Raw genomic sequence first — 16,745 nt, forward strand, 5'->3', positions numbered from 1 at the left:
GCTTGTGTTGTACTCAGGTGGTATGCTGAACATCACGCCATATCATGCCATGGCCTAAAATACAAGGTATATTGCAATCCCTGATCGATGATGCTAATAAACACTCCGGGTGAATGGTTATAGGTTTATTGACACAAATGTTATATTTTCTTTATTTTATAGCCCTGAAGAACTTACTAGAGGGCTCAGATCTCCACATCAGTACAACACTACACCGTGGTTGGTGTAAAGCATCCGCACAGCCAGCAGAGGGCGTCAAAGCACATAATATACTTCACACCAGCTACCACTGTAGTGTGCATGAGGTGAGACGGTTCGCAGAAACAAAGTAGGACTGTAAATGCAGGAAGACTGTACCTTTAAGTCATCATCATACGACATACATATTTCGGTCACGCATGCCACGCTGCTGCGCCTGCTCAGTTTACCACAGACTGTTCAGTGACAAATGTACCACTATCCCGTTAGATGTAGGAAGCCCGTGTGCTCCAGTATATACCCCACTGTAAGACTTCGCGGCTATTGTTGTGATTCCGCGATTTGGGTGACAGCTCCAGTGGATCAAAAATTGATGAGAAGAGATAATGAGAAGAGGGAATTACAATATTTCTACTGCACGGATAGCGCAGAGAGATATCCACAATAAAAGGTAAATAATAATCGATATATTTCCTTTATTGTTTCGCCATTCGTGTATAATTCCCCTGGTGACATAATGCTACATTATAGGTTATGGAAATGCTGATGAATGCCACAACACTCGCTTGTGCGGTCGTGTTTAGCCTTTTGTGCGTTGCCTGTATTGCTTTTTCTATAGGCTACAGTTTTGCTGACAACACCCTATTAATATAATCCCCTTGGTATCAATGTAGCCTTTCTCTGTAGCATGGCGAATATGGTTATAAACAGAAACACTTCAGTAACTTGATTTCCTGCTTAGGATAGGATTCAATGCATAGGTTGCCCAGCGTAAAATACACAGGAACACTATTTTCCTTCCTTTAAAAAAAATAAGTATTTATTGTTTTACAATATTATATATGCACTGTCTATCGTTGTGGTAATGCACAATTAGTTATGTAATGAATGAATGTGTGTGTGTTTTTCATGCATGTTTATGTGTTCCCAACTCATTCTATTTGCGTCTGTGTATGTGTGGGACAACTTCCTCTGGGCAAGTAAAGTCAAGTCAATCAGTTGGGGCACGACCAGCTACGTAAACCCTCTCTGGTCTCTCTTCTGGCCTCTGCCCTGCCAACAGAGACATTCTCAGTAACTCCAAATGCCTGCTATGATTTCAGACCACTGACCACATGGCAGTTTCTGCCAGACGCTTTGAATAGTATGCAGCACTTTCAGTGCTTTATAGCGAGTTTGTTGTTCTGAAAGTAAGACCAGAGATAAAGAGGTGAAGCTGTTTCTGACCATCAGTAGTCAACCATATTGGTATTGATGTCTCTCGAACTGAAACCTCTGTTCCTTTGGTTAGGACGGGTGTGCTGTCACTTTTCTTTTTGCACGTTAAGAAAAACAAACAAATGTTAGGCTACAAGGTGGAGGCCAGGAAGGTCAAATGTCTTTCTCCTTGTAGTCACAGATATCAGTATCTGTTGACCATGTAGTTCCAGGTGTACTGTACTGTGTAGACTTCAGCAGAAGCCTCAGGCATCTCCTCTGCTCTGTTTTATTTGTGCCAGTGAGTGACCACTGTCTGTCTGGCAGACATGTGCTACATTCTCTACCTTACTGAATTATTCAGTAGGTCTAGCCTAGATTCACATTTTAGATGTTCAGTCTTGTCTGGAAAGTTAAAGCATCCCTGCAGTCTTTGTAATTGTATTTTCAAATCATCATTTTATGTCTAATAACACTGTGTGTGTTTTATATTAATGAAAATAACTCAAAAATATATTTTTTATACTTTTTTATTTCCCTGAGCTTTCTTTTGGTCTTGAAATGGTCAGGCTGATCCTGTGGGCGTTAGGAAACAAATGTGAAGATATTTACATACACAGCCCTGATTGGTTGATAGGATGGTCTAGAGCTCACTCCTTACCCAGATGAACAGTCATTGGTCTATTATAATCAGATCACATTGTGATGTCATGATCTGGTCCAAAAATTCCATCCCACCTGAACAGGCAGAAATTCCAGATTTTAAAAAAAAACAGCTCTTACACAAAAAGGACATTATTATAATTTTCACAATTTCAGTGTTATTTCGACCTCATGGAAATATATAAAAGGAAAATCATGTTTTTAACTGCACTGCTCCTTTAAGTTGGCTACTCCGGTCCAGTGTGTGTGTGGGTGCAGGATTTTGTTCCAGTCCAGCGTTTACAAACCGGATTGAAACAATTGTGATCCTCAGGTTAGACCACGGTTAGCTCAATCAGATGTTTTACGGCCAGACTGGAACAAAAGCCTCCCCATACTGTCTAGGACTCTGTTCTAGCTGCATGTGCCTGACTGCCTGTGCTTGACTGCCTGTGCCTGACTGCCTGTGCTTGAGCTCAAAATGAACACCGTAAACAGTACAGTTATCTTTTATTAGACTTGTAGTAACGGTCGTCGTATGTAGTAGACCAAGGCGCAGCGGGTTGAGTGCTCATTTTAACGTTTATTTTAATAAACTTGAACACGTAACAAAAACAAGAAAACGAATGACAGCTAAACAGTTTTACAGGCTAACCCTAGCAGTGCAAAAACAACTTCCCACAAAGGACAGGTGAAAACAGGGCACCCTAAGTATGACTCCCAATCAGCAACAACGATGTACAGCTGTTCCTGATTGAGAACCATACCAGGCCAACACAAAGAAATACACAACATAGACAGAGCATAGAAATACAAAACATAAAACATAACCAAAAACCCCGGAATACTGTAAACAAACACCCCTCTACATAAACACATATCCCAACAAACCCCGAACCACATAAAACAAACACCCCCCTGCCACGTCCTGACCAAACTACAATAACAAATAACCCCTTTACTGGTCAGGATGTGACACTTGTGCCATTATGCCCATGTTGCATGTAGTTGTAAACAACATTGTGGAAACATTGTGGAAATATCCACTTTGTGGTTGAAAGCCAGTCACATAACTTCAGTTAAGAGATACCAGAGTGATGGAATTACATTTCCTTTGTTCCGAAGCTGCCTTGCAATCAAGTTGGAAAATAACAACCATTGGTTGTGTAATCCTGGCCCCAAAGATAATGATAAGATCCAGATGTTGGATGTGTCCTGCTGTGGTCCAGATTATGACTGATCTGGAACCAGGACACTGGTAATGATACAGCCCATGTAAAGTGTGGATTAACTGGGATTAGGCCTAGCCCGCTGTTTTGTTTTGGAGAGTACGCTATAAACATTCTTGTACTGTGGTGATCCCACAGATATGGTCTGTTCATATGATGGATTGAGTGAAAACCTGTGCTTGTGGGGTGTAGCACCACAGAGGCATAGGCCTACATATGCTACACTCTGTCATGTGTGAAAAGGTCTACTCGGTGAGGTCAGAAAGCTTTGTAACAGGTTGGAGGGCCGTGAAGTCAACATTCACCGCTCGGTCAAAAGCAGACTGCTGTAGGCCTACACTGGCTATCCATCTTCTCAAACGGGCACCCACGACGTACAGTTGAGGACCCTTGAAATGATTGCCTTCATACCTTTTTTGGATGATTAGCGTTCCATAATTACGTTGCGCGGAGACGCGTGCGTGTGTGAGGTAGTTTCCTGGGTAGGAGAGCGCAGAGAGAGAGGGGAAGGGAGGAGGAAGGTGGGGGTTAGCGGGTACTGTCAGCCAAACACTGGCAGGACTTTTGGTTCCCAGGGGGCTTATATTACTGATCCACAGAACAGACAGACACACCGACATCCTCTTCACACACTGCCAACATACTATAGACATCCACATAAGCGCTCCGCTTCTCAAACCTGTGTTCTGTTTAGCTTTCGCACGTTAAAATCTTCAGTTTTTACTGTTTTTTTTCTTTTAATCTTACTCTATAGACACACACAGTGGCCCACCACGTTTTAAACTATCCCACCACTAAAGGCATGTGAAGTGCATTCAGTCATAGTGTGACACTGTGTCAACCCTTAGCTGAGGAGTGGACACATGCTGGTCAGAGCTCTGTAGTGGAGACGGTTACAGGCTTATGATCAACGGTAGTGAATTAGCCAACCGAATGGACAAAAACAATATCACCTCCTCTTTATACAGACATCACCGCTGCTTTTTGAAATGAATCACCGATGTGTATCCAGTAGTCAGTTAGACCGACATAAGATTAAGAGCGTGTCTGTTATATTTTTGCCAACACATTTGGCCCACAACCATGCAAACCAAAGCATCTCTGATTTGACATTGTTTGTTCTTTATTTTCCTTTTCAGGTATCGACATGAAGAAAGACATTGAGACGTTGATAGCAGAGGAACGCGCTGACATCATCTTGAAATATGATACGGTGGGTGACGTTCATCAAGTACAGCATTCAGAGGGTTTTAGGATGCTGTAAACTGTTATTAAAGTTCGAAAATTGCCATGTGCATTTCCACCTTAGTTATTTCTCATTTACCGATGACCAAAATAACCCAAGCGACCTGTCCAACAAATGTTTCTACAGTTGGAGGACTCCTAGATAAGGTTTGAAAGTTCATAGACATCAGTTCAGTTCTTACAAAGTTCCAGTAACAGTCATATTAGTAACATAGCATAGCATAGCAATAGTGCTGTTTAGCTCCAGGCCTGCATTGATGTATCCATAAATAAGTTAGTCTAAGACCGATCTACTTATGTAGGTAGACTGCACCACCTCCATAAACAAGGAAATAGATCAACCACACCAGTCAAAACCAAACAGCAAAGGTCTTAGTGCATTTTGTAATGCATATCCTTGATGATCAGATGTTGATTCACTTGGCCTGAGTTTGTACTTTAAACAACATGCAATCCATTTTCCGAACATGTCATGGAGTTATCCCATCTGACTGTACCACATGTCCTCTCTGTCTGTGTGTTGTCCATCTGTTCACACAGGAGGAAGAGTTCACACTTGTTTGAGCGTGTTGTTAAAAAGCGCGACCGTCGCTCTAAGAGGGATAAGAAAGAGAAACCGAATGTGAATGTGTGTGTGTGTCTGTGTGTGTGTGTTGCTAAGCATTGTCTGTGTGGGTTTATGAAGAAGCCTAATAGCATGCTTGTGGTTTGTTGTGTAACATAACATGATTATATAATATGATGTTGAGGAGATTTAGACATACATATGCAGCTAAAATAGTCACAGTTGCCAGGAAAACACAGTCATACTGTAAGAGTATGTTGTTAATTCTATAAAACCTAGAGAAGTATACATTCTAAAATGAAAGGTTATGCAGTCTATTTAGTACAAACTAGAGGTCATGAACTTCAAGCGACCCAATTACCCTTGCAATATCTGTCTGACAGTGTCCCCTCTTCAATTTGGGGCCCGCAGACACGCTGACACTGGAAAGAGCAAGAGGGAGGGAGAGCGAGAGAGAGAGAACTACAGCGAATGAGACAGTTGACACTCGTAATAGCAAGAGAGAGCGAGTAGGAATGAGACAGAGTTGAATTTAGCTCACAGGCAACAAGACATAAGAACATACTGTACATACGATCTTAATTTGAGCCGGTTGCTACAGCAGGAAAATAATCCTGCAGCAACAAGAAATGTGAGTTATAATTTTAATTATAATTAATGGACCTTTTTGCAGGGTTTGATACATTTTTTGTAAGGGAAAATTAAGTCTGATAGTTCAAAGTTGAAATTACAAACTTTAGAAGCCCTTTTTAACCCTAAATACACTACAAGTAAAACGTGCTGCATTGCAGGAAAGTTATCCTGCAATAGGGTGATCATATTAAGATCCTACATCTGTAGAAGGGACCCTGTCTGGCCTTAGCAACACCTGTGACAACGGCCATAGCTAGATCATAGCAATAGATTACACCATGGTCTCTCTAAGCTACTAAACCATAACAGAAATCAGGTGATTTCTGTCTGTCTGTAGAATTCTACTGTCTATGAGGTATTTGACTTTGAACAGAAGAACAGAAGAAGCACACACTGTCTCAGACCTCATGTGGTGACAGAACAGACACCATGTTTTTAGCACAATTCACCATGGGTGTTCTGTTTAATGTAATATGCAGATGGCTTAGTCAGTGTGCCATTTCTGTTTCTGTTTGGCAAAGACAACAACTTGCCTCCCCTTTGAGGTTGCCAAACAAGGTTAGGACTTATTATACAACGGGTGGGTCTAATCCTGAATGCTTATTGGTTAAAACTGCATTCCAGCCGGTGTCTCTTCCACACGTTAAATTAATGACATTAAAATGCCTATTTACTCTGATCCATGTGACTGCGTAATCCACTATCTTATCAGCCAAGCCAGGCATGTATAAACTTGATCTCCACTATAACAAGCATCTAGACATTATCTCGCATTTCTTTTAGACTGACATTTAGTTTTCAACAGCGGAGATTTGTATAAACCTTGCTGTCTGTCTCTCCAACATTTGCAACATTGTTTTAAAAAATTCGATCTCCAGCTGTCACATAGTAATGAACATGCCAGGAGTCGGGACAGACAGACCTGCAGTTTTTCTCAGCCGGTCGAAATCATGAGTCAGCATAATATTTATGGATATAAACAAATAAATATCAATAAAAAAACTGGTAAAACGAAACAATAACAGCTAGAATGCAGTCTTTCCAGCTTCAGTTTGAAGTGATTGTGTTAGCTGTGTTGTTGGCTAGCTCCTCTGAACAACAGTGTCCTGATGAGAGTGCATCATTAGCTTATTGTTATGGATGTATCATATAAATGTCACGAGAAAACAGCTTAAACAAATGCAAATAAAATGTTATTGGTCACATACACATATTTAGCAGATGTTATTGCGGGTGTAGCAAAATGCTTGAGTTCCTAGCTCCAACAGTGCAGTAGTTTCTAACAATACACACAAATGTAAAAGTAAAAGAATGGAATTTATAAATATTAGGACGAGCAATGTCAGAGTGGCATTGACTAGAATACTGTGGAATACAGTATATATACTCAGCAAAAAAAGAAACGTCCCTTTTTCCTGTCATTCAAAGATAATTCGTAAAAATCCAAATAACTTCACATATCTTCATTGTAAAGGGTTTAAACACTGTTCCCCGTGCTTGTTCAATGAACCATGAACAATTAATGAACATGCACCTGTAAAACGGTCGTTAAGACACTAACAGCTTACAGACGGTAGGCAATTGAGGTCACAGTTATGAAAACACCAAAAGAAAGATGCCCAGGGTCCCTGCTCATCTGCGTGAACGTGCCTTGGGCATGCTGCAAGGAGGCATGAGGACTGCAGATGTGGCCAATAAGTTGCAATGTCCGTACTAAGACAGCGCTACAGGGAGACAGGATGGACAGCTGATCGTCCTCGCAGTGGCAGACCACGTGTAACAACACCTGCATAGGATCGGTACATCCGAACATCACACCTGCGGGACAGGTACAGGATGGCAACAACAACTGCCCGAGTTACACCAGGAACGCACAATCCCAACATCCGTGCTCAGACTGTCCGCAATAGGCTGAGAGAGGCTGGACTGAGGGCTTGTAGGCCTGTTGTTAGGCATGTCCTCACCAGACATCACTGGCAACAACGTCGCCTATGGGCACAAACCCACCGTCGCTGGACCAGACAGGACTGGCAAAAAGTGCTCTTCACTGACGAGTCGCGGTTTTGTCTCACCAGGGGTGATGGTCAGATTCGCGTTTATCGTCGAAGGAGTGAGCATTACACAGAGGCCTGTACTCTGGAGCGGGATCTATTTGGAGGTGGAGGGTCCGTCATGGTCTTGGGCGGTGTGTCACAGCATCATCGGACTGAGCTTGTTGTCATTGCAGGCATTCTCAATGCTATGCGTTACAGGTAAGACATCCTCCTCCCTCATGCTCATCCTGACATGACCCTCCAGCATGACAATGCCACCAGCCATACTGCTCGTTCTGTGCGTGATTTCCTGCAAGATAGGAATGTCAGTGTTCTGCCATGGCCAGCGAAGAGCACGCCTGGGACCTGTTGGATCAGAGGGCTAGGGCCAGGGCCATCCCCCCTAAAATGTCCGTGAACTTGCAGGTGCCTTGGTGGAAGGTAACATCTCACAGCAAGAACTGGCAAATCTGGTGCAGTCCATGAGGAGGAGATGCACTGCAATACTTCATGCAGCTGGTGGCCACACCAGATACTTAGTGAGTGTTACTTTTGACCCCCCCCCCCTTGTTCAGGGACACATTATTCAATTTCTGTTAGTCATATGTCTGTGGAACTTGTTCAGTTTATGTCTCAGTTGTTAAATCTTGTTATGTTCATACAAATATTTACACATGTAAAGTTTGCTGAAAATAAATGCAGTTGACAGTGAGAGGACGTTTCTTTTTTTGCTGAGACTAGTCTTCCATTATTTAAGTGACCAGTGATTCCTTCTCTATGTTCATAGGTCAGCAGCCTCTATGGTAGCTGGCTAGTAATGGCTATTTAACAGTCTGATGGCCTTGAGATAGAAACTGTTTTTCAGTCTCTCGGTCCCAGCTTTGATGCACCTGTACTGACCTCGCCTTCTGGATGATAGCGGGGTGAACAGGCCGTGGCTCGGGTGGTTGATGTCCTTGATGATCTTTTTGTCCTTCATGTGACATCGGGTGCTGTAGCTGTCCTGAAGAGCAGGCAGTGTGCCCCCGGTGATGCGTTGGGCAGACTGCACCACTCTCTGTTGCCATACCAGGCGGTAATACACTCCAGCAGGTTGCTCTCAATTGTTCATTTGTAAAAGTTTGTGAGGATCTTGAGGGCCAAGACAAATTTCTTCAGCCTCCTGAGGTTGAAGAGGTGCTGTTGCGCCTTCTTCACCACACAGCCTGTGTGGGTGGACCATTTTAGATTGTCAGTGATGTCTACGCAAGGAACTTGAAGCATTTCACCTTCTCCACTGCTGTCCCGTTGATATGGGTGGATGACTGAACAGGGAGTACAGGAGGGGGCTGAGCACGCATCCTTGTGGGGCCCCAGTGTTGAGGATCAGCGTAGTGTAGGTGTTGTTTCCTACCTTCACCATCTGGGGGTGGCCCATCAGGAAGTCCAGGACCCAGTTGCACAGGGTGGGGTTCAGTCCCAGGGCCCTGAGCTTAATGATGAGCTTGGAGGGTACTACAGTGTTGAAGGCTGAGTTGTTGTTGTTGTCTTAGATAGGTATTCTTGTCCAGATGGGATAGGGCTGTGTGCAGTGTGATGGCGATTGCGTCATCTGTGGATCAATTGGGGCGGTATGAAAATTGAAGTGGGTCTAGGGTGTCAGGTAAGGTGGAGGTGACATGATCCTTAACTAGCCTCTCAAATCGCTTCATGATGACAGAAGTGAGTGCTACAGGGCGATAGTAATTTAGTTCAGTTACCTCTGCTTTCTTGAGTACAGGAACAGTGGTGGACATCTTGAACCAAGTGGGGACAGCAGACTGGGATAGGGAGAGATCAAATTTATTTATACAGCCCTTCTTACATCAGCTGATATCTCAAAGTGCTGTACAGAAACCCAGCCTAAAACCCCAAACAGCAAGCAATGCTGGTGTAGAAGCACAGTGGCTAGGAAAAACTCCCTAGAAAGGCCAAAACCGAGGAAGAAACCTAGAGAGGAACCAGGCTATGAGGGGTGGCCAGATCTCTTCTGGCTGTGCCGGGTGGAGATTATAACACCACATGGCCTAGATGTTCAAATGTTCATAAATGACCAGCATTGTCAAATAATAATAATCATAGTAGTTGTCGAGGGTGCAACAAGTCAGTAACACAAGAGTAAGTGTCAGTTGGCTTTTTCATAGCCGATCTTTGAGAGTATCTCTACCGTTCCTGCTGTCTCTAGAGAGTTGAAAACAGCAGGTCTGGGACAGGTAGCACGTCCGGTGAATAGGTCAGGGTTCCAGCAGGTCTGGGACAACAGGTCTGGGACAGGTATCACGTCCGGTGAACAGGTCAGGGTTCCATAGCTGCAGGCAGAACAGTTGGAACTGGAGCAGCAGCACGGCCAGGTGAACTGGGGACAGCAAGGAGTCATCAAGCCAGGTAGTCCTGAGGCATGGTCCTAGGGCTCAGGTCCTCCGAGAGAGAGAAAGAAAGAAAGAGAAAGAGAGAATTAGAGAGAGCATATTTAAAATTCACACAGGACACCGGCAAAGACAAGAGAAATACTCCAGATGTGACAGACTGACCCTAGCCCCCCGACACATAAACTACTGCAGCATAAATACTGGAGGCTGAGACAGGAGGGGTCAGGAGAGGTCAGGAGATTCAATATGTCCGTAAACACTCCAGCCAGCTGGTCTGCGCATGCTCTGAGGACGCAGCTAGGGATGCTGTCTGGGCCATTAATGTCTTACTCATGTCAGCCACGGAGAACAAGAGCTCACAGTCCTTGGGAGCGGGCGGCGTTGGTGGCACTGTGTTATCCTCAAAGCGGGCGAAGAAAGTGTTTAGTTTGTTCTGGAGCAAGATGTCGGTGTCCGCAATGTGGCTGGTTTTCTCTTTTTAATCCATGATCGTCTGGAGTCCCTGCCACATACGGCTTGTGTCTGAGCCGTTGAATTGCGACTCCACTTTGTCTCTATACTGACGTTTTTCCTGTTTAATTGCCTTTCGGAGGGCATAACTGCACTATTTGTATTCGACCATATTGCCAGTCACCTTGCCGTGGTTAAATGTGGTGGTTCGCGCAAGGCAATGCTGCCGTCTATCCACGGTTTTTGGTTTGGGTAGGTTTTAATAGTCACAGTGTGCCTCCTGTGGGGACGGGGGCTGGGATTAAAAAAGTAATAATAATAAATATAGGACAAAACACACATCACGACAAGAAAGACTACACAGCACAACATAAAGAGAGACCTAAGACAACAACATAGCAAGGCAGCAAAACATGACAACACAGCATGTTAGCAACACAGCATGACAAAAATATGGTAGCAGCACAAAACATGGTACAAACATTATTGGGCACAGACAATGGCACAAAGGGCAAGAAGGTAGAGACAAAAATGCATCATGCAAGCAGCCACAACTGTCAGTATGAGTGTCCATGATTGAGTCTTTGAATGAAGAGATTGAGATAAATCTGTCCAGTTTGAGTGTTTGTTGCAGCTCGTTCCAGTCGCTAGCTGCAGCGAACTGAAAAGAAGAGCGACCCAGGGATGTGTGTGCTTTGGGGACCTTTAACAGAATGTGACAGGCAGAACGGGTGTTGTATGTGGAGGATGAGGGTTACAGTAGATATCTCAGATAAGGGGGGATTGAGACCTAAGAGGGTTTTATAAATAAGCATCAACCAGTAGGTCTTGCGACAGGTATACCGAGATGACCAGTTTACAGAGGAGTACAGAGTGCAGTGACGTGTCCTAAGGAGCATTGGTGGCAAATCTGATGGCCGAATGGTAAAGAACATCTAGCCGCTCGAGAGCACCCGTACCTGCCAATCTATAAATTACGTCTCCGTAATCTAGCATGGGTAAGGATGGTCATCTGAATCAGGGTTAGTTTGGCAGCTGGGGTGAAAGAGGAGCGATTACGATAGAGGAAACCAAGTCTAGATTTAACTTTAGCCTGCAACTTTGATATGTGCTGAGAGAAGGACTGTGTATCATCTAGCCATACTCCCAAGTACTTGTATGAGGTGACTACCTCAAGCTCTAAATGCTCAGAGGTAGTAATCACACCTGTGGGGAGAAGGGCATTCTTCTTACCAAACCACATTACCTTTGTTTTGGAGTTGTTCAGAACAAGGTTAAGGGTAGAGAAAGCTTGTTGAACAGTAAGAAAGCTTTGTTGTAGAGCATTTAACACAAAATCCGGGGATGGGCCAGCTGAGTATAAGACTGTATCATTTGCATATACATGGATGAGAGAGCTTCCTACTGCCTGACCTATGTTGTTGATGTAAATTGAGAAGAGAGTGGGGCCTAGGATCGAGCCTTGGGTACTCCGTTGGTGACAGGCAGTGGCTGAGACATCAGATTTTCTGACTTTAAATACTGCACTCTTTGAGAGAGGTGGTTAGCAAACCAGGCCAAAGACCCCTCAGAGACACCAATATTTCTTGGCCGCTCACAAGAATGGAATGGTCTACCGTATCAAAAGCTTTGGCCACGTCAGTAAAAACAGCAGCACAACATTGCTTAGAATCAAGGGCAATGGTGACATCATTGAGGACCTTTAAGGTTGCAGTGACACATCCATAACCTGCGCGGAAAACCAGATTGCATACCAGAGAGAATACTATAGACATCAAGAAAGCCAGTCAGTTGATTATTGACACGTTTTTCCAACACTTTTGATAAACAGGGCAACATAGAAATAGGCCTATAACAGTTAGGATCAGCTTGATCTCCCACTTTAAATAAAGGACGGAATGTGGCTGCCTTCCAAGCAATGGGGACCTCCCCATAAAGGAGGGACAGGTTAAAAAGGTTGGAGATAGGCTTGGCGATGATAGGGGCAGCAACCTTAAAGAAGAAAGGGTCTAAACCATATGATCCAGATGTTTTTAGGGGTCAAGTTTCAGGAGCTCCTTTTGCACCTCAGACTCAGTGACTGCCTGCAGGGAGAAACGTTGTAGTGGGGAAGGGGAAAAAGAGGGAGAAGCACCAGAGATAGTCACATTAGAAGGGGTGGGAGATGAGGAAATGTTGGGCTGGCAAGGAGGCATGGCTGAGTCAAATAGGAATCCTGACTTAATGAAGTGGTGATTAAAGAGCTCAGCCATGTGCTTCTTGTCAGTAACAACCACATCATCAACATTAAGGGACATGGGCAGCTGTGAGGAGGGTTTATTCTCCAGGTCTTTAACCGTTTTCCAGAACTTTTTGGGGTTAGACCCACAGAGAGAGAACTGCTTCTTATAGTAACTAACTTCGGCCTTCCGGATAGCCTGAGTGCACTTATTTCTCATTTACCTGAACGAGAGCCAGTCAGCCTGAGTATGCGTCTGCCGAGCATTTCGCCAAATGCAATTCTTGAGGTGGAGTAACTCTTCAAGATCACAGTCGAACCAGGGGCTGAACCTGTTTTTAATTCTCATTTTCTCTATGGGGGGGTGTTTATTAACAATGCCACTGAAAATATCAAAAAAGAAGGTCCAAGCGTCTTCGATAGAGGGGATCAGGCTGACTCTATACCATTTTCTATACTCATTAACGTTTATTAGCAAGCGTCTATGACAAATCAGGACAGTTCGTTTCACTGAGCAGCCATTATGAACACAGGCTGTAAAACAGTGATCACTAAGGTCATTACAGAAAACACCAGACTGATACCTATCAGGATTATTTGTGAGGATAACATCGAGGAGAGTAGCCTTTTCTGGGTGTTTGGAGTCCTTGTGGGATTGGTAATAATCTGAGAAAGATTTAGGGAGTCCCATTGCTTTAGGACTTGGTCAGGTGGTTTAAGCATGTCCCAGTTCAGGTCACCTAGCAGGACAAATTCAGTGTAAGGGGGCCAGGAGAGAGCTCAGGCCAGGTAGGGTACAGACTGGTGCTGATGGAGGACGATAGCACCCAGCAACAATAAAAAAAAAATAGCTATTTGAAAGTTTAATGCTTAAAACCAGCAAATCAAATTGTTTGGGGACAGACTTGGTGGAGACAACCGAGCACTGAAGGTGTTCCTTGGTAAAGATTGCCACTCCCCCACCTTTGGAAGATCTGTTTTACCGAAAAAGGTTATAAGCAGAAAGGTTAACATCAGTATTCAAAACACTCTTCCTTAACCACGTCTCAGTAATGACCAACACATCTGGATTGGAGCTGTGACCCCACACTTGGGCCAGGGTGTACATGCACATTTCCAGATATCATCAACAGTAATACAATCAAGGCACGGCACAGGACAGGGAGAGCTCTGCAGTGTTCATTTATGACATCTGAATGTGCATCAGATGGCAACAAGATCATATTGGACAGCAATTTCATCAGGTAACATGAATACAAAGCCGGTGAGAGGTGGTTAGAATAGGATGGGAGGCCAAAAGTCAGTGTAACTAATAGAGTCCCGAGAGTGGGAACAAACATAGTCTGTCCCACGGTTGGGTAAACAAGAAAGTTCATAGTCAACAAAGCATGCAGGAATCATGATGCAAATAGCAAAATAGCAAAATGCACAAGAAAATATTAAATATATAACGACTTGGGGCTAGCCATTGTAACTTCAAAGTCACTCGCCCCAACAGTGTGTGTGTGCTGGAGGCGGTGAGCGAAAGCTCGGGGGGGGGGGGAGTGTGAACAGACAGGGTGAGACAGGCCAGGGCAGACGGTGAACAGATCGCCAGGTGGAATCCAAGCAGCAGTGCAGCAGGCAACGGGAGAAGCTTTTATTTCTGGAGGCAGATTTCTTGTAGAAAATGCCAGTGGATGGTATTTGAACAGCAGGAGTGGGCTTCAAAGGGGGCTTCAAAGACTCCTGCCACTTGTTGGGCCCAAAGGCCTCAACAGCTTTCACTTCACACCTCCGTGCTAATTGAAGTTGTTTCAGGTATGTCCTAGCAAGCCTGGCAGCCTTAACTAATCATTCAGTTCCCATAAAGTAAAATATATCATTGTAATGTACTTTATTTATTTATTTTATTTTTCATTTTATTTTTCTTCTTGGCTTTCAAAATAGCATCAGACCAAACACTACTCACTCAGTTGGATGGTGTCCTTAGGTCTCTGCTGTTTGTTTGCTAGAGCCGTATAGCTTGGATAAAGGAAACATGGGTAGCAGTAATCTCTCCAGTTAATTTTGGCCAAAATTAGGTTGTAGGTTTGGAGTTTTGATATGGAGCGAAGGCCTTGCTGTGAAGGGTAGCATCCTGCATATGTCCCTTCTGAAAAATCCAAGTTTATCTAACTCCAAATCTATCCTTTTCTAAAAAACATGTTGAAAAATGTGAGAGTTCACATGCAGCTGTGTCTCTCTCTCACCTCCAGTTTATTCTGGCTGCAGTGTTTGACGTGACTGTAAGTTAGCCGTAGTTGGCTAGCTAGCTAGTAAGGGATAAGAACGTTGCCAGCCAGTATGGCAATAGAACATTTAGAATGAACGACTAGAATGAACGACGCTTCCATAGATACAAAACAAAAAGACTTATCGACTGGGTCGCATCTCGAAACCAAACCAAACCGATAGAACGAATGACAAGCCAGTTTGGGTAGCTAGATTTGTGTCGGGACTATATCTTGTGGAAGGATGAAATAGTATGAATACATTTATCAAAATAATGTTTTTAATGAAAATATGTAAATCATTATTTTAATATGTTGGTACTGCCCTCGAAGCGGGTGTTTGGTGGATATATTGGCACGGTTTGGCACACCCATGCTCATTTATCCCCCAAACACCAGCTTCTCGGGCAGTATCACTTACAGTAAGTGCTAATTTTTTTAGTTTATTTTTATAATATTTTTTTCAGACACAGATAAAACAACAGTAGGACAATAAATGATAATAAATACAATTTATTCTTACACATTCTTGTACATTTATCCATGTGTTAATACATATACTGTATAAAATATACTTTGTATGCATTCTTGAATTATGTACACGTTATTGTCATAAGCGTCGTTGAAGGGGGACCAAGGCGCAGCGGGTAAAGTGCTCATCTTCTTATTTTATTAAAGAAAACACAAAATAAAAAAATTACAAAAACAGTCCTGTAAGGTGCACAGACTATGCTAGAAACAACCACCCACAAAACACAAGTGAAAACAAACCCAACTAAATATGGCCTCCAATTAGAGACAACGACAACCAGCTGCCTCTAATTGGAGGTCATTGCTAAAAACCCAACATAGAAATAGAAAACTAGATATACACATAGAAACAGAAAATATAGAACATAAACCAAAAAACCCGAACCACACAAAACAAACACCCCCTGCCACGCCCCGACCAAACTACAATAACCTCTACGGGCTAGGGGGCAGTATTGAGAATTTTGGAAAAAATATGTTCCCATTTTTAACTGCCTCCTACACCAACTCAGAAGCTAGAATATGCATATTATTGTTCAGGTTTGGATAGAAAACACTCTGAATTTTCTAAAACTGTTTGAATGGTGTCTGTGAGTATAACAGAACTCCTATGGCAGGCAAAAACCTGACAAGGTTTCAAGCAGGAAGTACCCTGTCTGACAAGGAGTCGTGCGTCTTGCATCTTTTTATTGAAAAGTAAGGATCTTAGCTGTAACGTGACAATTCCCAGGGCTCCAATAGGCTCTCAGAGCCCGGGAAATAACTGAAGGTTTACGAGGGAGCCTCAGGCTGAAACATATTATCACCTTTTGTAAGTGGCTGCTCAGAGGACCTTTGAATGAGGCGCGTGCACGAGTCGCTCCTGAGGAGAAATTTTATTCGGCTGTTTAGGCTCAATGCATACTCCCGGTCGGAATATTATCACTTATCTACGAGATAAATGGCATAAAAATTGGTTTTAAACAGCGGTTGACATGCTTCGAAGTACGGTAATGGAATATTTAGACATTTTTGTCACGCCAATGCGCCATGCGCGACACCGTGAAGAAGCATTCTGATAGTGTCTAGAACTCACGAACAAAACGTCGCTGTTTGGATATAACGATGGATTATTTGGGACCAAACCAACATTTGTTATTGAAGTAGAAGTCCTGGCAGTGTATTC

The 16,745-nt window shown here is 43.5% G+C and overlaps 1 protein-coding gene across 2 annotated transcripts in view; it reads left to right on the forward strand.

Moving 5' to 3' along the window:
• The first annotated feature begins 336 nt into the window (after positions 1 to 336).
• The window catches only part of si:ch211-288d18.1 (USP6 N-terminal-like protein), a 44,567-nt gene continuing 28,158 nt past the window's right edge, over positions 337 to 16,745 (forward strand). Inside the window, exons 1-3 of one of the 2 annotated variants that reach the window (XM_029722169.1) lie at positions 337 to 649; positions 4,406 to 4,479; positions 5,052 to 5,133. In XM_029722169.1, the coding sequence (XP_029578029.1) occupies positions 4,472 to 4,479; positions 5,052 to 5,133 (90 nt within the window). In that variant the 5' untranslated portion in view covers positions 337 to 649; positions 4,406 to 4,471. The remainder of the gene's footprint in view (positions 650 to 4,405; positions 4,480 to 5,051; positions 5,134 to 16,745) is intronic. The other variant, XM_029722170.1, reaches the window with a different exon arrangement.

The sequence above is a fragment of the Salmo trutta genome, chromosome 29 (genome assembly GCF_901001165.1).
Source record: "Salmo trutta chromosome 29, fSalTru1.1, whole genome shotgun sequence".
Lineage (NCBI taxonomy): Eukaryota > Metazoa > Chordata > Actinopteri > Salmoniformes > Salmonidae > Salmo > Salmo trutta.